Source organism: Lycorma delicatula, chromosome 10 (genome assembly GCF_047948215.1).
Source record: "Lycorma delicatula isolate Av1 chromosome 10, ASM4794821v1, whole genome shotgun sequence".
NCBI classification, from domain to species: domain Eukaryota; kingdom Metazoa; phylum Arthropoda; class Insecta; order Hemiptera; family Fulgoridae; genus Lycorma; species Lycorma delicatula.
In genome coordinates this window covers 41,364,922-41,392,572 of record NC_134464.1, presented here as the reverse complement: position 1 = coordinate 41,392,572, position 27,651 = coordinate 41,364,922, and the positions used below count along the sequence as shown (strand labels likewise).

Below are 27,651 nucleotides of genomic sequence, written 5' to 3'. Positions count from 1 at the left end.
TTAATATTAAATTTTATGAGTATTAATGGTCAATATGTTAATGAATTATTTGAATTCCCCCCCAAAAAAAATAAATAAATAAAATGATTTTTCATAAAAGTTTCAGTTTGAAAATGATGGCCAGTATTATTGATGAAAAAAGTACCAACTAACTCTTAAACTCCATGAAGTAATGGTCTAATAGGAGCTCTATATAAATATTTAGCATACTTAATATAGTTGTAAAAATCTTGACAAACTACAAAATATATTACAAAAAAAAAGAATGCACAAGTAAGGAGACTTCTTGAATGTCATCAGTCATTTTGCTCTCCTTAAATATGATATCTGATGTCCCTGGAAATAGTGCTAACAATACTACCAATACTAGAAGGTCTTTTTTAATTTAATACTAACTAAACTTTCTACAATTTCACTGACAAACTAAATTTCTTAAACTCTGTAAAAAATTAATATGATTTGCTGTTTACCATTCACATGAGACATGATTACGACAATGAAATATTAGAATTAAAATATTTTGATAATAGCAGTAATTCTTAATTAATTATTTTGCTAACAATCTGACCTATAAATTTGTGAGCTTATATCGTTAATGGAAAGTAACCTCTTATCTATAGCTTCCAATTAGGGCAAGTCCAACACAGTAAGTACAATGTGGACATGTATTTACATGTCCTTTATAGGTCGAATTAAAGAGAATAATAACAATAGATCATTAACATTGCTTTATTCTGGTGACTTGGAATGATAAATAAGCAATATTCAAATTAAAACATTGCAACAATAAAACACTAGATTTAAATAAACTGCTTACAACTGAATGGATTGCATTTGCATTATGTATTGTATAACTCTATTTTCAATACTCTAATCACATTTTTAAATTCCTGCAAAATAATAATACAATGAGAAAAAATTAATCGAAGAAGAGACAAAATTCACAATTGATGAAATGTTAATGAGAATTGTGACATGGTGCAAAAGATTTTAATAAGACATATTCATAAAGCAAACTTTATCTAGATGAGAACAGTAGTTAAAAAATACAAAATGCTGAAAGAAAATGAAGTGTGTCAAAGGTATAAAGAATAAAGTGTATTGTTACTGTTGTTACATGCTTTGCTTCATGCCAGTGAGTGCGATGCTAACCGGTACAGTGTCACGGGGAGTTACAGTTCCATACACACATGAACACATACTTCTCCCACCAAGCCAGTCCTCCGCTGCTGAGCGAGCCCCACTCTGTGCTAACGACTATATAAGCAGCGACGCAAAAAGGCAAGAACACATGTTGTATATGATGAAAACAAGGTGATTGCTGCACCCTTGCATATGCCAATGTTTTACTTATGTAAATTATGTCACCCTAAAATTCCTTACCCTACTTAAAGAAGATAATGAAGATCACTGGAAGATAACGATGACATTGGAAAAAAACAGCCCTGCAGTCGCCCGACAGAAGAGCGAAGAGGCCTGTACTTTCCTCTGCAGCAAGCTGCTTGCTGCTGAATCTGACAGGTTCTGTGATGTATTGGGAATATGTATCTTCGTAATACTTGCGTTCTGTTCTGCAAAAGCATTTGCTCTTGGACCTCCACAAAGAGAAAAAGAAGATGGAAGAAGAAAGAAGTCTCCAGGCCGGCCCAACATGGGACCTCCCGGCAGATGCATACATCTCTACTGGAGCAGCAGCCTGGCCAGTCTGTAGAGGGAGCCGCTGGGCATGGAAATGCCCCAGTCTGCTGGGCTTCAAGCGCTCTGACCGGCGGCCTGACCAATGAGCCTACCAGCAGGATCCGGCCCAAGTGAAATCACCTCGGCGGGGGGGCACATTCCCATGTGAGCAGAAGGCCTGGTCGGTCTAGCTTGAATGGTGAAGATGAACCCAGACAGGTGCCATTCGGGAACCCACCAGGTTGGTCTAGTGGTGAACGCGTCTACTCAAATCTGCTGATTTGGAAGTTGAGAGTTCCAGCGTTCAAGTCTTAGTAAAGCCAGCTATATTTACACGGACTTGAATAGATCGTGGATGCCGTTCTTTGGTGGTTGGGTTTCAATAAACCACACATCTCAGGTATGGTCGAACTGAGAATGTACAAGACTACACTTCATTCACACTCAAACATATCATCCTCATTCATCCTCTGAAGTATTATCTAAACGGTAGTTACTGGAAGCTAAACAGGAAAAAGAAAGGAAAAGGCACCATTCAGGAAGAACCACTGGAAGACGAGCAACGCTGACCCAACACTGTGGGGATCTGGGGGCCACTACTGCCATGCTGTTGTGAGGAGCCAACTGCCATTGAGGGGAAGCTCAATCCGATTCCAATGGATGAGCCGTAAGTCCCCGACTTCAACCCATCAAGCCGAGCCGATATCAATGCAGACCAGCAACCGAACTTAACAGCCCTTTTCAGGGTTACCTTATCAAACGTACAAATGGCCCTTTTCAGAGCCACCACTATAGAACTCCAAATAACCCTTTCCAAAGTTACCAGGTCATTCATAAGGTGCCACCTACTGTCAGAGCAATCCGGCTACAGTACCTACAATCAACTGTTCTCCTACAAATTAAGATTCCTATTTAGTACTTAAAAAACAGTAACAGTAGAACTGTATAAAGTAGAAAGAATCTTTTAGAACATCAATTTTGTGATGAGAGTAACTGCAATACTAATGTAGTTTTCATAATTAAACAGTTCTTTCTGTATAGAAGGTCACCAAAGCTATGAGTAATGTTTGAAAATTTACCACTCTTGCTTCAAATCTAGTCACCTGTTAACTTAGGTTAATCAAGAAAGAGGTTAATCAAAATAAAAGGAATAAGGGCAATAATCAACTACAAAAATTTACTTCTTGGGTGGATGCAAAATTAATACAATGCTTCCAAATGATATTAGCTTTTGTCTTTTGTAACAATCAAATCATTGTAGGTGTCCTAACATTGATAGTGACCCAACAAGAAGAGTAACAAAAAGCCACACCCAAAATTGATATAGCTATTCTTCAGAACAAAAGCCATCTCACACCAGGCTTAATTGGGAAAAATGAGGAATTAAATGGTATTCCATTGTCTTTTTTTCTAGGTGTGGTAATTTCTCTGAAAAATTAATACTCATATTTTTAAGCTAATTTCATTACCAACTGTTATCCGAGATAAAAAAGGAACAATTTTAAAAATTAAACATTTAAAAAATCCAGATAAAAGGTATACTAAAACTTATATTTTACTTAATATCTTAAATTATATAGCCATTCTAGACATCTGCAGAAATTGTTGGGAAAAAATATACATTAAAAATAAGTAATTAAATTAATAAATAATTAACAAAAAAGGAAAGAAATAATAATTATAAAATTGATAAGAAATCAGCTCTTATGGTACTCTATAAAATAACTTTTTTGTTTTTAAACACACTTTTTTAATATTATTAAAAATATTTGTTAGTATTGTGTGTGTGTGTGTGTGTGTGCACGCGCGCGCACGTGTGTATGATTTTAAGTAAATTATAGACTTTTTTAAAAATAGTCTATTATTTTTAATAAGATATAATATTTACATATCATCTGAGTGTTAATTTTATTTATTATTTTATTTTTTACTTATCTTGACTTGAATACATTTGATATACTTTTGAATATTTTTGATACTTCACTTGAATTTTCTAAATAAATTTAAAGATCAAAAGATTTATTTTAATGGTTTTTTTTGTAGTAGAATTCTTTTTTTAAAATAATTATAATATAGATGCATGTGGTAATTACTTTAAGACTATATTCACAATGTTACTACAGTGATGAAATGAGTACTGTGAAAGTACTTACTTGACTCCCTGAACCAGTATTGGTAGGTCTTTCTTCTTCAAGGCTTGATGCAGTCGGAACTAAAGCAGATGCTACTAAAGTGGTTTCTGCTAACCGTCTTGTTTGAGCTACATTCTCAATTACAATACCAGGCTTCATTTCTCCTAGATTAGGTTTTCTAGCTGCTTTAGCTTTTCTTGCTCTATTTCTTAGGGCCTGAAACAATAAAAACAAAAAAATGTTTTTATTATTATAATGTATAATATAATAAAGAGAATATGAATATTAACAATTAAAATATATTAACACATTTTAATTTTAAAGTAAAAATGATTAAATTGTATAATATAAAGAAAGCCATGAGATACCATTAATATAAAAATCAGGCTACTAAAATGAAGGAAATTACAATTATACAAAGTTTTCATTTAAAGAAACAATTAATGGTTCTGTTAATCTGAGATTAAAAAAAAAAAAAAATTTATTCATATTAGAACATACTCGTAAATAATGCACCTTGCACAGATTGTATTATATTGTGAAACTGTTCCACCATCTGTCTGGAAGGATCAAGGACGAGCATGAGAAACATTGATCGTAACAGAATCATAAAATACAAAATTAATTAAGTAAAAAAAAAAATGGTTGCAGTTTATAGTAATATGTAAAAACAATAATTCTATAACTTAATAGGATACATTTATAAAAATTAATAAACACATTTTTCAGTGCACATTGAAAGAATTTTCTGAAAATTCAAGTTTATAATATTATTTAAAAATTAAAAATTCATTAACCTTTTTTTACACATTTAAATATCTACCATCTGTCCATTAGGAACAATAAATAGATTTTTTCTTTTTCTTTCCCCAGACTCCCAGGACTGGACTTACAATGAAGCATCATGCGGTCCTGGAAGGTGACTCACCTCTAACCACTCATGATTTCCCTGGCCTGCTAGAGGGTCCATGTCAGAACAACCCAAGTGGCTGGGACTTGGTCTTCTACGTCTTGCCTCAAGTGAGGAAACCCAGAAGGGGCCCCTCACTGGGACTATTATCTGCCATTATCGTGCCTCTGATGAGGACCTCCCAGGGGATACCCATCGGGACTATGGTCTTCATGCCTAGCCTTAAGTGGTGAATCCCCAAAGCGACCCACCACCGGGACACGGCCTTAACTCCCCGCTCTAGACAGCTTGCCTAAGCCACAGGCTCCACCCCAACACCGCTGGGGTCCCCAATCACTCATCGAATGCTATCTACAAATCAATAGATATTAAATGTATGTAACTGACTTGAAGGAGAGAATATCCAACATAAATGTTCTTTACTCTGTTTATTCTGGCTGGCATCCTGCAACAGCTGGCAATGGGTGATAATGAAGTTGTATTTATTTATTTTCCTTGCAATTTGTTTGACTAGTGAATAATAAGCAATCCTCCCTCCCCCCCACAGACCATTGAGATGAGGATGATATATAAATGAAGTGTAGCTTTGTACAGACTCAGGCCGAATAATACTGAGACGTGTGGTTAACTGAACCCCAATGACCAAAATACATTGATATCCAACATCTACTTTTCAAATCTGTAAAAAAGCAACTACTCTTTACTAGAACTCACACCTCAGAACCTTTAACTTAAAAAATCAGCTGTTAAACTGACTTGCGAAAATGAGTTAACCATTACACCAGCCTAGTGAGTGTGATAATCAAATTAATTTTTTTTGTAACTATCACTGGCTGGGTCTCAAACCCATAATCTCCAGATGAAAGGCAGAGGTGCTACCAGTCCGTTACAGAGATCAGCTAAAATGATTCTTTTATTTGTATAAACACGATTCTTTTGTTTGTAAGAAATAAATAATAAAACTGCAGCTGGTGTATAGAAGCAGGTTGGGTAGATACCACTTGTTAATGTTAGTTTGTTTTAAATCGATGTTGGGGACTGGTTGTTGAACAAGAATGTTCAATGTTCATAATTAAGTTGTTCTAACAATTATAAATGCAACTAAAAAAGTGTATAATTTTGATCCATAATAAAATTTAAAAAAAAATTATAAAAAGGGTAAAATCAAATTATTTTTTTATTAGCATCAATTCACGTCACGTGTAAAGAACTCACCTTTCATAAAATAGTAGTAAGTCAATGAAATTGAAATTCCTGTTGATAAATGAGATGATTTTAAGTGCGAAGAAAATATTCTTGTAAAAGTTCCATTGTGAAAGCAATTTTATAAAAATAAAATATCAGGATATTGATCTTCTCTTAGGGGAAAATGAAATGAAGATGCTGTACTCTATATAAGAATTTAAAATCTTTTATTTTGAGTATAATAGAGACTTCATCAGCAGTCACTGTCTCTCAGATGTTGACAATAAATGACGATATGATTAAAGAACTTTTTTATTATTTTATAAAATAAAATTATAATTTTATTCAAAAAAATATATTAAAATTGAATGAGAAATATTTAAAAATTGATAAATTCAAGTCACGTAACTGAATAACTTTTTAAAAGAAAAGAAAAAAGAATTAGAATAAAATCTGAAAAATGACTGGAGATATTTAATATAATTACTAGAAAAAAAAATTTTAATATAGTTACTGTCATTTATTTAAGTTACAGTATGAAACACCCAGTTATAATAATTTTTTATAGTGGGTGAATTTTATAGAATGTGGAAATAATCACCTGGCTAGGATTCAAACCCAGAATCTTGTGCATAAAACTCGGTATTATTCAAGGGTAACAAGTGCTATTAGTGACAATGGTAAACAGTGGTAAAGTGGTAAATTTAACCATAAATTAAAACTTTACATCTATTAGGTTATTTCAGTCAATGTGAAATAATTTTTTATCAAAATGCTTTTTATTTTATGTATATTTTATGCTTGTATATATATATACAAGAGTAATTTTTAAGAGTTTATATATATATATATATAAATGAATGTTTGTCCCATATGTGTTCCTATACCATTCATCTGACTGCGATGAAACTTTGGTGAGTTCTACGTACGCCCGCAAAGATTTCTGAATTAGTTTGGACCTGCCACCCTAGGTGGTGCGGGGGGTCGAGATATTACAAAAAATTGTATTTATGGTCCGATTTGACTCATTACTTACGTGAAAAAAGTTTTTTCAAAAACTATACCCGCTAAGTGTCGCCGGTGTCGAGATATTTACGAAACAAACAAATGTACAAGTAAAAACAGACTTTCTTCTATATATAAAAGGCAATGTTCATATGCGTGTATGCTATAAAGTAAAAAACTACTGGAACGATTTACGCGCGGGATAAAGATAGAAAGGGGAAAAAAGGGAAATATGGAAAAAGGGAAAACTGTAAAAAGAGAGAAATAGAATAGGGAAAAGGGAAATGGAGGAAATGGGAAAGGGGGAAGTAATGAAAAGTGAATTAGGGAAAAATGAAATGGAGAAAAGGGATAAAGTGAAAGGTTAAATTTTGTGAATTCCGTAATGTTCAGTTTTTTTATGTTTTATCAAACTTTCAATTGCGTTCATTTTATATATATATACTTAAATCTAGCAATAGCCGGTGGTCTGAAAGTATATTTATATAAAAATGAATGTTTGTTTGTCCCGTACGGGTTCCTACACCATTCATTAAATTGCAATGAAACTTTGGTGAGTTTTTGTGCGCACGCCCGCGAAGCTTTCAGAATTAGTTTGGACCCGTTTGGTGGTGCTGGGGTCGAGATATTTCAGAAAATTGTATTTAGGTATGATCCGATTTGGCTCATATTCAGAATATATATATTAGTTACCTGAAAAGAAATATTTTTGCAAAAAATACACCCGCAGGTGGCGCTGGGATCGAGATATTTTGAAAAATTGTATTTATGATCCGATTGAGCTCATATTCAGAATATTTGTTTACATGGAAATAAATATCTCTGCAAAAAATGAACCCGTTAGATGGCGCTGGGGTTGAGATATTTGAAAAAATTGCATTTATGGTCAGATTTGGCTCATATTCGGAATATATATTAGTTACGTGAAAAGAAATATCTTTACGAAAAATGGAAAAAGGGAAATAGGGAGAAAGGGGAAAAGGGAAGAAGGAATGATGCGAAAAAGGAAGATGGGAAGAAGCGAAAAGTTAAATTTTATGAAGTTTCGTAATGTTCAGTTTTGTAATGTCTTATCAAACACAAAGTTGTGTTCATTTAATCTATTTATATACTCAAATCTAGCAATGGCAAAGCACTACCGGGTCAGCTAATATTAAATATAAATTCTAATTTTAAAATTTTGGAAAAAAAGGAACAATCAGTATTTTCCTTTATTATAAGCATTTTGAATAGTTATTTCGACTTTTTTTTTTAGTTATATGTTAATTTTTTTTTTACTAAAGATTTTTTAATATATTATTTTACTTCTTCTTGATGAATCACCACATAAGCTTGGAGAAGCTTGTTCGTGGGCTATGGAAATAAATTTTTGTAACGTACGAACAATGCCATGCTTAACCGGGATTCGAATCCGGGACCTCGGTATGAAAGACGGAGACGCTACCATTTCGCCACGGAGATTTAAAATAACTGCATTCTAAATTTAATAAAAATTTTCAACGGAAAAGATTATCTTTTTGAACAATGTTTGAAAAGTGTGTGTTCAACACATGTTTTTACGAACATTAACATCCGGAAAATTTCTATCCGGTTTTTTGGGTTCCTTAGATGTCAAAACGTCAAGATCTGGAGAAAACTGCATATGCCCACCAAACTGGACCGACTATAATGATTTCCCGTTTAGAAGTATAGCTCTGCTATAGGCTATCTAGAAGGGAAAGTAAAAAGAAACAAAACTTTCTGAATGCGCAAACTAACTGCTTCTGGAACTGACAGATTGTGTTTTATTCATTACCCTATCATTGTATACTTTTATTCAAGCAACAGCTTTTAATGTTTCCAAAGGCGATTTTTTTAAAGAAACTGAAAAATATGATGTTTGTACGGTATTCAGTGATAGGCAAGGATATCGAATGTTGGTTAAAGAACATATCACAGTTTAAAAAGAATTTAAGAGATCATGATACGATGACATGAACGTTATCAGTTTATGAAATAATAATCTCCCTGTAAAGATCAATTATTTAAAAAAATGGCACCTGATTAGAGGAACTTCTGAATATATCTAGAATTTTTAAGTACATAAAAAACACACACGAAATTTAGTTGGAATGATGACCAATTAGGGTAATACATATATGTATATACCAGGTCTTGTAAATAAAGTAATGAGACTAGTTTTTTGGCAACCAAAGTGGCAACACTGTAAAGTTACTAGTAAGCATATGGTTATATGAACAGCTGATTTATATTAGGTATTAATATTTTTAGTCTAATGTTGCCACGTGAAACGTAAACAAATTTTTTGTGAAATGATATTTTGTTTTGAGTTACAAAAACTAGTGATACTAATTATGACCAACATTGTGCAATCAAGTCTTGTGTTAAACTCGATGAGAATGCTATTGAAACAGGGCGTTTCAAAATTGAACAGGGCGTTTGCAGTTGATGCCCTGTCACGAGCCCATGTTTTTAGGTGGTTTAAAGCATTTTCAGATGGCCGGGAATCAGTTGCAAATAATCCACGCTCTGGAAGACCGTTAACGTCAAAAACTGAGGTTCTTCCAACGTTAACAAAAAAAAATAAAAACCTTCAACAAGTGGCGACAATTTTGAGCGAATCGAAGACTTGATACGGTACGACAGGCGATTAACTGTCAGAATGATTGCAGAACAATTGAATTTGAACTATACTACAGACCATCAAATTTTGACAAAAGAATTGGACATGAAAAATGTTTGTACAAAATTGGTCCCTCACTGTTGAACAGAAAAACAACAGGATGGAAGTGTGCCGCGATCTTCTAGGGGGAATTGATCCTGATTTTTTATTACTGATGATGAATCTTGAATAATTGAGTACGACCCAGAAACAAAACCTCAGAGCAAGAAGTGGCACACTTCAAACTCACCATGTCCCAAAAAAGCAAAAAAGAGCAAATCAAAAATCAAAACCTTGCTAATTTTTTTATTCGATAGTAATGGCATTGTCCGTAAGGAGTTTTTGCCTACAAGACAGATCAATATGTTTACCTAGAAATTATTGAAAAACTGCGGACAAAAGTTTCCCGCGTGAGACCAGCCATCAAAGATAACTGGATGCTTTTTTTTTTACTTGGTTTTTTGGGTGAAAAACGCTTCGGCGTTATCATCGCTGAACACGATGTATATGATTTAAAAAATAAGTCAAAAAAATTCACAATTAAAATGATAAAAACCACCGAGAAAACAAAACATGAAACGTACATACAAAAACAATATAATAAAAAAAATTAAAATAAAATGAAAACTTAAAGTAGAAAGTAACAAAATTAAAACAAACTAAAATATTAAAATAAAGACAAAAAAAAACATAAACTGTTAAATGTTAAAACACAAAAATATACAACTATTACAAAAAAATTGAAAAACTATTAAAAAATTGTAAATTATTAGCATCCTGGAGAAATAAAAACATCAGGTCTGAAACTTCTTTATCATTGCTTAGGATTTGACTAAAATTCCTGTGAAATTTAAATTCACGACGGAAGGCATCGTATGCATTTCACAAGAATGTGGCGCACAGTAAGCGGCAGTTGCATCGCATGCATACTGGTTCGTTTACTGCTGACATCAGCATCAATTAGATGCTGCATCATGACAATGCACCTTCTCACACTGCACTCTCAATTAATTAGTTTTTGATAAAGAAAAACATTTCTGTAGTTCCTCAACCACCTTATTCACCTGACTTGTGTCCCTGCGACTTTTTCCTGTTCCCGACTTTAAAAAAAACCTCAAAGGAGACCATTTTGGAAGAGTAGAAAACATAAAAAGAATGTAACCGACCATCAGAAGGATATTCCGGTTTCTGGGTTTCAAAACTGCTATGAAGAGTGGGAAAACCGATTGAAGCGTTGCGCGGCTTCCCAAGGGAACTATTTCGAAGGTGATATAGTCCATGTATAATTGAATTGTAAATAAAAGGTTTTTCTGAACCGGTCTCATTACATTATTTACAGACTTTATATATATATATAATCTCAGCTAATTCTTAATTAGAATCGTTATACCGTTATTGATTCACCTATTACTATAGACGTTCTGTGATGTTGCAAAGCCCAATTTAAGTCCGAATAAATGTAACTAATTTTTTTTTTTGCACTGAATCCTTTTATTAATGGTGTAATATTAGATAGTTAGGTTTAAATTAACAGCATTAGTTCTGGAATATAAACAAGACTGGACAAGATTGTAATAAATCAGTAATTGGGCTTAGAAGTTGTTTTCAACTGGTGGTGTAATTTCTATTCAAAAATTATTCAAATTAAAAAAAAAAAATTATGTAATTTTTAATTCAATTTTTTCATTTGTCAAGTATAATTTTATACGGGTAGATATTAAAAAGCCAAAAAGAAGGGGAAAAAATATATCTTTGAAAGTAGGAATTTAATAATGGTTAAGAGTTGCCCACTTTTCCAGTTTAATTACAGTTCTGCCAATTATATTAAGGAATTCTTTTATCGTAGTGCTCCTATCTGATGAGTAAAAGCGAGACTTGCGGTCTTTTTTTATTTCTTTTTATTATTATTTTCTAGTCAGAGCGACCAATAAAACCTGGCAATAGAGGGAATGCGACAAAACCCTTCAAGCATTTTGTACTACTTCTTGGTTATTACCATTACTGAAGCCTTCTAAAAGAACCAACTTCAATATTACTACCTCATACCCTTTTATCAACTCCCCCTCATATTGTCTTTCTCGTCTTTGCAATCTCTTCCTTCCACACCTTTCCTTTCTATCGATATATTCTTTATCTGATAAAAAAATTAAAGAAATCGAACGAATCTCGCTTTTGTTTTTATCGTTCACGATATTTTAATTTGGGATTTTTTTTATTTATTCAAAAATATTTCAAGAAGTAAAATATTAAAAAATAATAATAAATCAAATAATTTATCAGAAACAAGTCTGAAATAAATAAATAATTAATATTATAAACTTTTACGAATATCCTTCGGATAAACAGAATTCGTGAAAATTATAAAAAATTCAGCCAAACACCCTTAGCAAAAGATACGGTAAAATCAAAGGAGATAACAACTTCAAGTAGCTTGGAGACGTAATACAGCCAAGTGGGTAGATAAAGAAGCCAATAAAACGAGGATTACTAAACTTATGGAATGACTAAGTACATATATATATATATATATATATATATATATATATATATATATATATAAATAACAAAGAGGGAAACTTCAGGCATTACACAATAATGGTACGATCCGCAGATTATACGAAGCCGAATACGCATGCAAATGCAAAACCTTAGCCGAGGAAGAAGTAAATAAACCTGAAAACAGAAGGAAAATAATCTGACCTGATATATATATATATATTTTTTTTTTCAACCCGTTTTCCTGCTACTGCCGGGTATGAGTGTGTGTGTATAGGCAAAAGCAATCATTACTAACGGTTTGATAGGCCTGACGTAGCAGCAGGTATAGCGGAATGTAAGTGTAAATGTATCGCCAGTTCGACTTAGGGCTCTACAGTTGAAGCGAGCCTATGAGGGAATGCCGCAGCCTGATTTTGCGGCCCTCCTACATCAGGAGTGGCAGGAGAGGTGGGATATCGCGAATACGGGAGCTTGGACCCGTTGGATGATTCCAGTGCTGGGGAGGAAGCATGGTGACGTTGATTACTATGTCTGCCAGCTCCTTTCTGGTTACGGAGGATTCGGATCCTACCTCTACAAGGTTTTGGAGAAGGGAATTTCCTAATTGTATTTATTGTGGACTAATGGATACTAGAGAGCACACATTTTATGAGTGCCCCAGATGGGACGAGATCAAGGCACGAGCAGGCTTAAGACGGATCACGGCGGAGGACACAGTAGCTTACATGCTACGAGGTGTCGAGCAATGGAAAACGGTTGCGGGAATAAAAAGATTATATTAACTAGCGTAATTAGAAGTTAGAGAAAATGACTCTTAGAAATTAATTAATAATAATAATAACAATAATGATAGTAACAACCGTTTTTAAACTGGCCTTCTCACACCTCTTGCAGCCACCCCAGCCTCCATAAGGACCTACGGGGTGGATGAGAAAAGACAGGTTTTAGGGGCTAAGTTGCACAACAGTCTAAACGATCATAATATTCCAATATGTCCAGTAGAAACAGTACGTTAAATAAAAGAATAATTACTTATTCAGAAGGTGATTAAATAAGTATGAATAAATGAATAATATCTAGACACTGATATAAGTATGAAAAATGAATATATATATCACCCAACATAAAACTCAGACAACAAATAACAAGCAAATGGAGCATTATATCATTGAAGAGGTGATTGAAGAACTCAGTCCTATAACAAATGGTTAGATCAAAAATAAAACATAAAATTACAAGTTTCGACAAATCGACAGCGCAAAATATACAATAAAACTGATATAACCTAGACGATGAAATCAACTACAGCTCAACGTATTTCACCAATAGAAGGACGAGCAAAAAGATCCAGTAAGTCAGCGAACCTATTTGCCAGACCAAAGCATTATAAAATTGGGGAACACTCAGAAACTCTCCTAACGAAGTAGAGCCTAAACTCCTGACGTTCTGAACTGGCACCCGTAGTTATAACTCCTGACATTCCAGCAAACTACCGTGGAGGAAACCTGCAACAAACTTCAAACAAACTTCAAATCGAAAACATTCGCCGATCGTCCAATTTCTCTAAGTTCAAATATCTGCATTGAACATAGTAGGAAGTGGTATCAAATCAACCAGGAAACCTCCATCTCAACGCCCAGAGCAGTTTTCTCTAGACGCTTTCAATCAAATTATTAGAGAAACCCCAATCCCCGTTCCAAATGACCGTACAATACTCAACATGAGGACGAGCAACAGTTTTATATACCAACACCCATGTGCTTATCAATATGAAACGACCACAAAGCCATCGCACAATACCCAAATTTCTTCTTGCCAATGAAGCGATGGCCTCAAAATGGCGTACAAAAGAAAGCTTCGAGTCAGAAAGAACCCCTAAGTCCCTCATATCCTGAACTCGCTTAATGCGAGAGTTACCCATAAACTAAACATGGCGGGACCAACTCGTCTTCCTCGTGAAAGTCATCGCCTTCGTCTTTCCAAGATTCAAACGAAGACCATTCTCAAAAGACCACAACCAAGTCTCACTCTCTGCAACGGTAGATGATTTGCATCCGAAGAAATCCTCCGATAGCTCTTGATGTCATCAGCAAACATCAGGATGGAACAACCAACTCGCTTCATAATATCGTTAATGAAAGCCAAAAAAGGAGTGGACCAAGGTTCGATCCTTGAGAAACACCAGAACCAACCTGAAACTCGTCAGACGTAGAGCCATCAAAACGCACTCTGAAATAGCGGTCCGCAAGGGTAGAAGCGATCCACCTTTTTCTTTCTTTTTCCTGTTTAGCCTCCGGTAACTACCGTTTAGATAATTCTTCAGAGGATGATATGTATGAGTGTAAATGAAGTGTAGTCTTGTACATTCTCAGTACGACCATCCTGAGATGTGTGGTTAATTGAAACCCAACCACAAAAGAACACCGGTATCCACGATCTAGTATTCAAATCCGTGTAAAAAAACTGGCTTTACCAGGACTTGAACGCTGGAACTCTCGGCTTCCAAATCAGCTGATTTGGGAAGACGCGTTCACCACTAGACCAACCCGGTGGGTTTAGAAGCGATCCACCTAACCAACGAAGAGGGAAAACCCATTTTTTCCATTTATTCAACGGAAGATTATGTGGAACCTTGTCAAAAGCTTTCCGGAAGTCCAGGTATACTACATCTACCTGACCTTGTCCATCTACTGCTGGACCTACGGTTTTCAAAAGGGTACAAAAGATTTGAGATCATTGAGCTACCCAATAAAAATCCAAGCTGCTCCACAAAACTTTAAGTTAAATTATGATCGGAAGACCTCGCAGAGCATAATTTCAAATACCCTCTGCAACACACCTAACACAGAGATGAGACGAACGTTCTTGATACTGGAATTATTCTCCTTTTTAGGTATGGGGATGAGTAGAAAAGAAAAACAAAATACTAATTAACTAAAGTTAAACTATGTTAACTACGGTCAAGTAGATAAAATGTAAAGTAAACTGAATAAAGGAGCCCGCATGCTGGCCTACGCCGGACTCAAGAAACAGGGGATCGCAACTCGACTTACCTCAGCCCTAACAGAAATTGCCTCACGACTTTTACTCTGATGGAAAAAAGAGCAACTAGAGAACATAGATAGGAGTGTTCCTATTTAACCGCTACGAGTCTCAATAGCAGTACTCACACCCATATTTGGTACACGGATCGTTAACCCTTATCTTTTCACACGTTAAGTGCGGATAAAGCCCTGTGTTGCCACGTGGGTATGTAGGCTACTACCATAGTGACATTGTGTATTTGTTATAATAAATACAATCATAATTAAACACACAAGTAATTTATACAATTAATTATAAATAATTACAATGTTAATCAAAGTTAAATAATCTGGTCTATACACTATTTATGTACACAAAAACTCCCAGCAAAATAAAAAAAATAAAATTATTGAAATAAAATAAATTATTATAAATAATTTATTACAAGTATAATTACCCATCAATCAAAATAATTCAGTTATTCTTAATAATAGAAATTGAGTTATTTATGTCTGTTATTATTAGATAGTAAATAATAATCTATTATAATTAATGTTCAATTCATTGTAATAATTTAAATAAAATAATTATTCCTGTCGCAATTATCTTTACAGCACAGACTGATAAATAACACCCCTCCCCCCCCCCCTATAAGCAATTAATCTTAATATTCCTATACTGAATAAAATTTACATTAAAAACATCTCTAAAAAAGTTAATAATTCTCATTCATATAAAATCCGAAAAAAATTCCCTCGCGTACATTTATTGTTCGTTCCCTAAGACGTATTTTGACACAACTCACACCAGAAACTGTAAAACAAGAGCCGGTAACTTAGTACAAAAATGAGCGCCAAACAGAAACGCGGCCGTTCATTAACACATTAACAACTTTTAAACTCGACTCCATAACTGTAATATCTATCTATCTAACTATCTATTTATATATATATATATGTATGACAAAAGCGGCAAATATCCTTACTGGATGGCATACTGAAGGGACCATTAGTCGTGCACAGAATTTGATAATAAAAAGGAAATAAGATTTAATTAAGCAAAATGCCTAATATGAATAATATTATTATAACAATTATTATATTGTTATAATAATTATTTATTTATTTACTACAACAGATCAGTTATTTAAGCCTTTGTGTATTATACATTCAATAAAAAACACTTATGAATAAAAAACACAATAATTTGAGAAAAGAAAACAAATATAACCATTATTGAACACATTGGACGAGAAAAAGCACAAATCATATTATAAAAATCTGTTATGTTAACTATTTTAGCTTTGGTCTACAGCATAATTAACACAGGGAACCAATCATTACAAGGAATATTACCTACGAGCATATTAACTCCTTAATTTTACATTTGAATTTATTTTCAATAAACTGAAAGAAGTAATTTCCTCATTGTAAGCATTGGTTACCTCTTTATTACCTCTTTACATTGCTCATTAGGTGACAGATCAGACATTCGATTATATAATAATAATCTTCAATTCCTTAATGAGGAACAAGGTATACGAATTTGAATATCTGATTTTTGGGCAAATTTTCCATGCTGCAGACGATAAAAATGCAGGGCATCCCAGAGACGTCTATCAGCAAGAAGAGGAAATACGAATTGTTGACGGACACATTCTTTCATCAAATATGGCGGGAAATGAAACTTTTATGCCACGAGAGAAACTTTTCCTGAACACTCTCAATCAAAATAGAGGTATATTCTCGGTAATGATTTCAGATGACTGCACAATATTCAAAATTAGACCTCACAACTGACTGTTATAGAAGAACACAGGTTATAAAGATACAAGTAGATTAGAATAAACTCCTTTAAAGTAATTAGCAATTATCTTTGGTTTGTTTTTATGAAAGTTGCTGAAGTATTGCATAACTTTCCCGGCTAGGTCGAAGTCATAACTTTTGGTTGCATAACTTTTGTGAGTTATGCGGGATACGTACGTTCATACATACATACATGCATAACATATTCATTGCAAAGTGCATAACTTTTTCATTGTAAAATATTTTTCTGTATTTTAGGTCCGGGTGTATAATTTGAAAAAAAAAAATGTTAATAGCTCTGTATATGAACTATAAACTTTAAAACCTTTTTTGAAAAATATTTAAACCGAAAGGAGACAGACTAAAAGATGTAATTCAAATTTAAGACGTGGGGGGTAATTTAAAAAAAAATTTTTTTGATTATTTTATATATGCGTTATAGGTAAAAAGTTTGCTTCAATAAAGTTTCCTCGAAAATTCCCAAACAAAATCGAAATTGGTTTTTTCACAATATCCCCCACTCGCTTAACGAATTTTGAAAAAAAAATCAATATTCCATAAACAGAAATATTTGAGTCAAATTTTAAAAAAACTGTTTAGTCAATCCTGAGATAAAAGGTCAAAAGCAGTGCGACACACGTATGAGTAAGATACGTACAGTTTTTCTGTTTAGATCATTCATTCTAAAAGTGGGGGATAATGTCCCCTTGTGCGCGCTGAAGGATTTCAGGGGGTGGGTGGTAGAAGGCCCACAGAAAATTGGGGGCGTTTTTTTTGTAGCAACGTTGGTAACCAAAAACAGATATCCGCTGCATGTTACCGAACGCGGCTGTTTTTAAGTAAATTCGAGCCTGATATTAACAAACTCGTTAAAGCACATCAGATTCATCATTCACATTAATGTAAGTGTAATTTTTCAATTGAAAGCTTTGTTTTGATTATTGTATTGTTATATTGAATATGCTATCACTATTGTTGTTATATAACTATATAGATACAATTATAATTTTTTTGAAAGCTATTTTAATAAAAATACTTCCAAATATGATTAAATATGCGTATTTTCTCTCATATAAAATGTAAGTTTTAACTCGGAAATGGGGTATACCACGTTTAAAAACAATAATTGCAATTGGTCATTGTTAAGTTTTTAGAGCTAGTATGAACTGTATTTTGAAATAATGGTTGAGATAATGAAATGAACTAAAACATATTCTTTTTGAATCATTAAATTTTAATTTGTCACATTAGACATTTTTTGAATATCGAAAATACAAGTCCCATTAGACTGATGAATAAATGACACATTAGTAAAAATTATACATTATCAATAAACACTATAAGCCACATTAGACTTTAGACTACAAAATAAAACTATTTTGCAATAGAATGAAATGTTACATTAAACAAATCATGACCGCTCCAAGCGGGATCCGACTCTCGAATGATCGTACGAGACTAACTCGCCGGCCAGCGCTAGTAGATGCTCGAGTGCAGCACCAACCGGCTCAACATGGAACTCATCTTAAAAACAGATCGCATCTTAAAAACAGAAATTGTTATTTTTAACAGATGGTAAGTTTAAAAATTTTGGGGGCAAGAAAATGTTTGATTCTCAATGTGGGAAGTGGGCGAAAAAGGTTGAGAATCAATAGTTTAGATGAACTAGTTGGATCCTAAAACGTAAAGATTTGTAAAAATCCCGATACACCATTTTTGACATGAACACCGTACTTCCTCTTTACTACATCTATTCTTCTAACAATAATCGCTGAGAAAGTAAATTATAAAAAAATAGTTTTGGTTTAAGAGAAAAATTTGAGTCAGATATAATTTCCTCCATAAGAAATAAAATAAAAAAAAAACCTAAATAGATGTTTGAAATTATTAAAAAGTTATTATAAGCAGAAATGACTAATTAAAGTCAATCTAAAATATCATTATTATTTTATAAGTAATTAAATCAAGATTTAATTTAAAAAATATTTTTATAAAAAAAAGATAAATTTATACTGTTACTATTAATAAAATTAACTTCATCCATTATGTCCTTTGCTTTAATAAATTAAAAAAGTTAAAAACAATCTTTTAACAAAAATAAAAGTATTAAAGAAAAGAAAACTTAAAAAATTTTAATTTTAAAAACTTTTTTCATTTCGGTTTTTATTAATAAATATACATATAGTATTTTTCTTTTAGTAAAAAAGGTTTTATTTATTTATTTATTTATATTTAGAAAAAGTTGAACAGATATCAATAAGTTTACATATTACTTCTTTCTGTACGGTTGACTTGCCAAAGAACTAAAACTTATACTTTACCCTTGTGGATATACATAATATTTTTTAAAAGGAATACGAAGTAAAGAGAAAAAAGTTAAGAGTTGTATAAAACAAAAATGAAAAGAAAAATGGAAGGTGAAAAAGTAGGCCGAAAAAAAGATTTTGAAATAACAAAAAGTAACACTCTTTTTCGAAGGACACAATAAATTTGTTGAAATCTTAACAAGAAATTCACCGCCTAATGACTATTAAAATTAATTTTAATGTTTTTTTTTTGGCAATAACATTTCCTAATAACTATTCCACATTTTAAAAGTAATTTATTTTTCTTGAAATTTTAATATTCTAATTTAGATATAATAATAGAATTACATAAAATTAGCGTCGTTACTCGATTGCCCGAAAAGAAGTGTAATGTATTTACGGCGTATATATGTATGTATATCTTTTCCACCATAGCAGATAAACGGCTGAACCGATTTAGATATATGACCCATATCCTTTGGAATCCTTACGTTACCAGAATTGTTGATGGTTATATAAATATATATTTAAACAAATATACAGCATGTTTCTAAAATGGTGGGCTGGCTATACTTAACATTTTTTTTTAGGTTTGAAGAACGGTAACTTTTTTAAATGGTTAATAAATGCGTAAATTTTATTATCAAAACATGTAGAAAATTTTATTCTGAGAAAACTGATTAGTCTATAAAAAAAAAATCAACTTTTATTAATAACAAACTTAACAAAAAGACCTTATGAATTTGTAAAAATTAAGAACAATACAATAAATTTAAATATTTGAAAAATTAAAATATTTTTAATTTATTTTGAAAATACTCACTGCGGTTTATACTCTAATAATTTATTACACGACTGCTCAAAAAGGAGTTTAATATATTTAGGGTGTATGTATGTTTGTTCCACCGTTCTGGATTGATTTAGATATATGACCCCGCGTTGGAATCCTTACGTTACCGTGAATTCATGTGTTATATAAATGTATATATGTTTAAATGAATTTAAAAAATTTGAAGACAAAATTATACTATTTACAAAATTGTCACCCGCACGCTCTTTAATTATCCTATATTAGTAATGAAACTACATTAAAGAGCAATGTTTGTCAGCAAAGTTTTTTTTGCAGTCTATTTATTTTAATTTTAACTATTTATTTCTCGTTTATTGAAAAGTTATTACATTTAACTCAATTAAAAATAACACTTAATCAAAACTGAATTAAAATAAAACAATAGATTTGATTTCAAAATAAAATACGGACTAAACACTAAATAATAATAATTATTAATTACTTTTACTTTCCTGTACGAAGTAAAAGAAGTATTGTGATCGCGAAAGATTTAGGTTTTCAGATTTCAATGAAAATACCCATTTTGATCATCTCTAATTCCATTTTGACTAGATTCGGCGTGACATCTGTACGTAGCCTATGTATCTCGCATAACCGAAAAATGATTAGCCGTAGGATATAGAAATTTTGGATTTAGGACTGGTGTAACATTTAGTTGTGCACCTCCTCTTTTGATTGCAATCGACTGAAACAAAATTTTCCAAAAAAAGCCCAAAATCCAAAAAAGTCAAGATTTTAGAGTTTCTTAACTGTAATAAACCCTCATTGAGAGAATTTCAACGACATGTCACAAGTGGTACTAATTATCATTGGTTCCAGAGATATAGCCAAATAAAATTTTATTAATGAAATATTTGGATTTTAGAAGGGGAAGGCACATCGATTCGAATCCGACTTCACATATTTACATATATATATATATATATATATATATATATATATATTTATTTTAATATTTATATATATGTATTTTAATTTAAATATATTCATTTGTTAATAATTATTAAGTACTGATTGTAAAAAAAGTACAATAAAGAAAAATCTTTTTAAATATTGGAAGTTATTAATTTAAGTTGAATTTAATTTAAGTTTTAATTTAGTTAATAAGTTGAATTTTATGTACTTTCATTTAAAAAAAAAATGTGTAATTTAAAAGGCTTATAAGGAAGTCATATATATATATATATAGTAGCATCATTATGGCAGCTTCGCTCACTTTATATGGTTACTTGCTTTTCCCGTTGCGTCAATTTTTAAAAAATATATTTTAGTCAAGTAACCGGACACAACCAGTCGCGTCATACATACAGTAACAATGGGAGTGGCTTTGTTGTCTGAGCCCAGCACTATACACCGCCGCACACGTTAAAAAATTGAAATTTAAAAAACCTCAAAACGGCTTTTAAATATTTACCTGAGAGCATTTGCAAGTCCAAATCTACTTCATTTATTGTACTAGGAAATGGTGAAAATTTGCAATAATTTTTCAATTTTTTTTACCTTTCTTTATCCCTTTCAAGATCAAATTTCAAAGAGCTAGAAATTGGTTTTTAGATATTCATATGAAGGTTACAGACACCAAAAATCAAATTGATAACTAGATTTGTTACAGAGAAATTCGAAGAACAGTAAATTTCATTGTTACTCCATTTTAACCATTAAACTCTTAATTTCATAAAATCCTTTCTTATTGTGAAATTACTCTGTAAGAAGAAAATGTTACAAATCAATTTATCTTCAATAGTTTTTGCTGGGCGTAGATTATGAATGACTCATGACATATTATTTTGTATATATAGATATATTTATTACTACTACACCATATTGGAAAACTGAAGAAAACCAAATAGAACACGTTAAGGAAAGAATAATCGTAGTTAAATATGGAGAGCACATTGTCATCTGAAATGAATGTAAAATATTGTTGTAGAAAACGAAGAACAGCTTAGGTTGTTTATTATTATTTATATTAGTAGTTAAATAGACCGCACTAAAACTACACTTAAACCTGTAATACCACTACTAATAATTCTAATTCCACTGCGACCATAGTTATCTGATAAATCGCTTTCCCCTTTTCCAAATTTGCAGTCCAGTTAGTTGTTTGGTTTTAGTCATGAACCGAATGGTGGGTGAATAATCCCCAAACAATCGATCTAATCCCAAACAGCTAAATATTCAGTAAATGTTAGACGTTGGCTTCTGTACAACAAACAACTGTGGCCATTACCACCTAATATTATACTGTGGATTTATCAGTGTACTAATGTTATCATTATTATTGATACCTATGTCAGGTATCGATATCAAAATCAGATTCAAAATATTTGGTTCACAATTATTATAACAACGTTAGGCTAGTAAGTACTATTGCTGTACTGGGATACTATATTATAACATATCAGTACATTACATTATCATACAGATGTTAGTGATACAATATAATTGTTGATTAATATATTTATTTGTTTTAATTAAGCAACTACAGGCTAATTATTACTTAATTACAGTCACTTATAAAAGTAACGTTTTGTGTAAAAACGTCTAAAGGTTCCCCCTACACATCTTCCGATCCAATTCGATCCGATCTCTAGTTTAAGTAAGGAGATCGCAATCCACACTTTACAGTTTCTTTCTTCCTATCTCGTCATTAATCAGTACCACTGTGTTTGGAGTTAGGTTTCTTTAATTTTTAAATACTCTTTACATATTTATATTTTGTTATTATAGTTTAAATGTTGGAGCTTTAACGTATTTAATAGAATTTTTAAATTTAAATATCTTCGGCTTCGGTCGGATTCATTCAGATATTTACAGTACACTAGGCTCCTTTCGTATGCATTCGGCTGGTGACGATTAAGCGGCTACTTATACGTTACTCGGCTCCTTTCGGATGCACTCGACTTCTAACGACACCACTCGGCTCCTTTCGGATACACTGGGCTTATGACGAAGCAGCGGCTTCAGCAACGTTATTTAAGCAAGTCCATCGTCATTCTTGTGATTTAATATACATTTTTCGGTCGTCACACTTGTTCAGTTGCAGCTAGTCGCCTACGAATGGCAATCTCATTATTGTTGTACAATCGCATTCAGTAACAGTTTCAGTTCATAATTCAATTATAATAAATATTTAATAATATATAAATAATTAATTTAATATTTCAAGTACATTAACAATTTAATTTATACATACAAAAGGTGTTTCCAAATATAATAAATAGTTGATAATAAAATCAACTTATAATTTTAATTATTTAAGAATCAGCGCCAAACTTCAACTGTTCGTACACACTCTGACTCCCAACCCTCGAAATGGCACCGTTTTTTTCCGAAAAATCAAAAAATTAGGGTTGCTCTTACAACACTGCTGATCATCCAAAAGCCCCCACCAGAAGAAAATTTTGAGCAAAAAATTGGCTAAAGGAAAGAAATGAATTTACTCATTCGATATTGTTGAAGCAATTGAACTCGGATGATTTCCGAATTTGTTTTGTGTGTTTTATGGAATTGCTGAGGATGGTAAAGCCGTTCATAGAAAATGTGCCATTTTTTATTGTGCACGTTTTTCAATAATTAAAAAAAGTTTTTTTTTTGCAGTTACAGTGCTTCTTTGTTTGAGTATGTAAATTTCCAACAATATATGTGTTCTAACATAATGTTAGCACGTTGTTTATATTAATTGTTATAAATACTTTAAATTGAAGAAAACAAACTACTAATCGGAACCGACGCCCGCCTGCGCTACACACTATCCGACCTAGGAAGGAAAGTGGAGGGGATCTATTCAAGTCGGCTAATCGGATGGAGAAGATCGTCCGACCTTCCTAAATCGGATTCCAACTTTTTTGTTGGGATGATCTACATACACACTACATAGTTTTCCATTTTCATCCTACATTTAGGAATCGGATCGGAATGGATTGAAAGGTGTGTAGGGGCCTTAAAGCTGATCGGGATCCAAATCTGGATAGGTAAAGACGCTATCATTCCACTTCGAAATTCAGATTTAAGTAATAAAAGATAAAATTTTTCCCCCTTTATAAATAACAGAAGGAAACGAATTGTAGGCGAAAAAAATGATATCCCTGAAGGTTTTCGAATTTCTGGACATTTTGAATCCGACTAAGTCAAAAATACAATAATTGTGTGTGTGTGTGTGTGTGCGTGTACGCGCGTGCGTGTGTGTGAGAGAGAGAGAGAGGATGAATGAATAATAAGTGGATAAAGATAAAAATAAAATGAGTTGTAATTTAAGAAAACTAAATATTTTTGTTTATTATGTAGTTAATATAACAGAAATAATAAGTTATTTTGTATCCTTGACTACCTGTTATGCTATTAAATCTTAGTACGCATTTTTATGCTACTAAAATAAACCAGAATTTGTTGTTACGCATATATTGGTAATTTTTTTGAACAGTAGACGACATTAATAACATTTTACTGAACTTAACAAATTAAGATCTATAGTAAAATTTAATTAATAAAATGTAAATTAAAACTAAGTATATATCAGAGTTGTCTATCGTAATTAATTATGGAAGATTTAACCGTAAACAGAATAATCTTAAAGTGATTGTAATATCCTAGACACTATTTCTACGAACATTAAAAATCAATAACACTAATGATTGTCGAGAAGAAATTTTCATTACACAATCATATTTTTTCATTTTGTTGATATTTTCCATTTTATTTTATTTTTTTAAAGAATGTATTTAAAGAAAAATCAATAAAAAAAAATAATTCTATTAAAAACCATTATAAGATTAAATTAATTAAAACCATTAATTAATTAAAACCATTATAAGATTAACAGTGTACTGAGGATGATAATGATCCACAGCAGCAAAACGGTTACAAAGACTAGTTTAGCTTAAATATGAAATTAAGCGGTAAAGGAATGAAGAATCTATCCTCTGGGAGCCAAAATAGAAATGGTGGATGAAATGAGTGCAGAAATCACTCTCTGGCTTTTTAACGAAAAAACTTCCCCTTTACTACACATTTTATCACTCAATCTAAGAAAGAGATGCAGCCAACATTTTTAAACGGAAAATTTAGTGAAAAATCGTTACACATATGTCGTTTCGTAAGAGCAACGAATCTTAATGCAGAATTTCATTAAAATCAAAAAATGAGTTTGAACTTGACTATGTAACAAACAAACAAAAAGAGGAAATGAGAAAGGACAAGATAAATCAGTACACCGCTTCATTCGGTGAAAAAACCCTTAAATATTGAAATTTCACAAAGTTCGATAAATCTAGTAGTAAAATAACCAACAGTTATATAACGAAATGTACTAATGAAAATCCCTACACACACACACACACACACACACACACACACACACACACACACACACACACACACACACACACACACACACACACACACACACACACACACACACACACACACACACACACACACACACACACACACACACACACACACACACACACACACACACACACACACACACACACACACACACACACACACACACACACACACACACACACACACACACACACACACACACACACACACACACACACACACAAGATTATTATACTGTATAGTTTTATATACATAAAACAGAATTAACGTTATATGTTTCTTTCTTGTACCGATATTCTGTATATTTAAGAATTACTGAACCGAAATGATAATTTTTTGATTGATGGCAATGGCCTACGAGTAAGTTAAGGTGTAAATTTCCAGATCAAAAATAGCTTTTTTCATTAATAGATTAAGCATTAAAATTTAAAACAAAGAACATATTTTAGGTAGTTAATCTTTAGTTGATAATCTGAGTTGCTGATTAAATTTCTTTCTGTATGAAGTAAGCTATACGTGTGAGCAAGTGAGATTAAGGAAAATGAGTAAATTTTATTTCAGTTTTAGTAATTAAAATCGGATAAATGGTTCTTTATGTAAATATATATCAGAGATCTAATAGAGACATGATTTACGATGATTTTCATAGGTAGACGATTGACGTCATACTTTGTAGCGAGCGCTAACTGTGTAATCTACAAGCAGTGTTTTGACTGTAAAATATTTGTTTTGTTAGCAACTAAGTAAAAACTCTTTTCTTCAGTCGTTTTTTTTATGCCAATTTGTATTCATTACCTCATTTTATGTTTGTTAATGTTCCTTTTTTTCCTGTTTAGCCTCCGGGAATCACCGTCAGGTATTGCTTCAGAAGATGATTGAAAATGATACGTACGAGTGTAAGTGCAAATGAAGTCTTGCACAGTCTCAGGTCGACCATTCCTGAGATGTATTGTTAATTGAAACTCAACTACCAAAGAACACCGGTAACCACGATCTAGTATTCAAATCCGTATAAAAAAGTAATTGCCTTTACTAGGACTTGAACGCTGGAACTCGTGGGAAGATGCGTTCATCACTAGACCAACCCGGTGGGTTGTATTAATGGTACTTTTTACTCCTGCCTCCAGGAACCAGATCCCGAATTAAGCATGAACACGGTTCCGGGAGGTGCCTTTGCTTCTACTCGCTAGACGAGGGAAATGCCAGGCCCGGCTATGCCGTTTCCCGGTCTCCATCAACCAGCAACCGGGACTCGGTCCTTTGTGCTTCGCCTTTAACGGGGACACCCTCGAACGGACGGCCCCGCCGGGAATCAGTCTTTTAGCTCAGGGGTTCGAGAGTCCCTGCACTTCATCACCACCGTCCACACGTGCAAGCACGGGCGAACGGCAGCTCCGTACGGAGCTGTCCCTCAGCCCCTTGCTTCCCGATATTTCAGTTGCAGTATTCCCGACGCAAACCCCGTCACAGTGTCGAAGTCCACGGAACTGCGTAACATCATTCCAACGATGGTGCCCACCCTCCAGATGCCCAGTTATGACAGTACAATATTAATGGTACTCGAGACAAATGAACTCGACAGTATGCTAACTAGACACAGCAATTTATCTGATTGAAATCGTAAAAATGCCTTGCTTTCTTCACTTGAAACGTATTGGTGGTAATGGTGGGCCACCATATCAAAAAAATCTGATCTGGACACCACATAACTTCCTTGATGAGTAATTATTGATACGATAACTTGCCTTTTACATTCTGTAATAGTTGGAAATTTTAAACAAACAGGACCAAACAATGCATCTCCCCATATTAAATGAAATATTTGTGTAATACACACGCTCAGGATATATTTTAGTATCATAAATTATTAATATGGATTTTTACTTTTTCTCTTATAACTATCACTTCTACTTTTTATTTTATAATAATTAAGTAAATTTTATGAGTATAACGCTTTTCTAATCAAGATTGGTTTCCCTTGATCCATCCAGGAAAATTCTGGGTAAGTTCCTTTATTTTAATCATTGAATAGTGTATACCTGCTTTTCCCTGACTTCAGAATAAAAATTTATTTATTAGTAGTAAGAAGAAATGGAGGTTTTATTCTTAAAGAAGCTTACACAAAGAACTCGGTGGGATTTAAAAAAAACTACCCTAGATGCTCGCTCAAAAACTCAAGAATATCGTGAAAACCTTTCGCTCTCTTTTTCTCTCTTTCTAGTGGATTGGTATAATGTATACTTGACG

The 27,651-nt window shown here is 32.7% G+C and overlaps 1 protein-coding gene across 1 annotated transcript in view; it reads right to left on the bottom strand.

Annotated features, from left to right (window-relative positions):
- Window positions 1-27,651, bottom strand: part of Dop2R (dopamine D2-like receptor) — a 340,928-nt gene that overhangs the window by 40,916 nt on the left and 272,361 nt on the right. Inside the window, exon 3 of the mRNA XM_075377078.1 lies at window positions 3,831-4,025. Within this exon, the coding sequence (XP_075233193.1) occupies window positions 3,831-4,025 (195 nt within the window). The remainder of the gene's footprint in view (window positions 1-3,830; window positions 4,026-27,651) is intronic.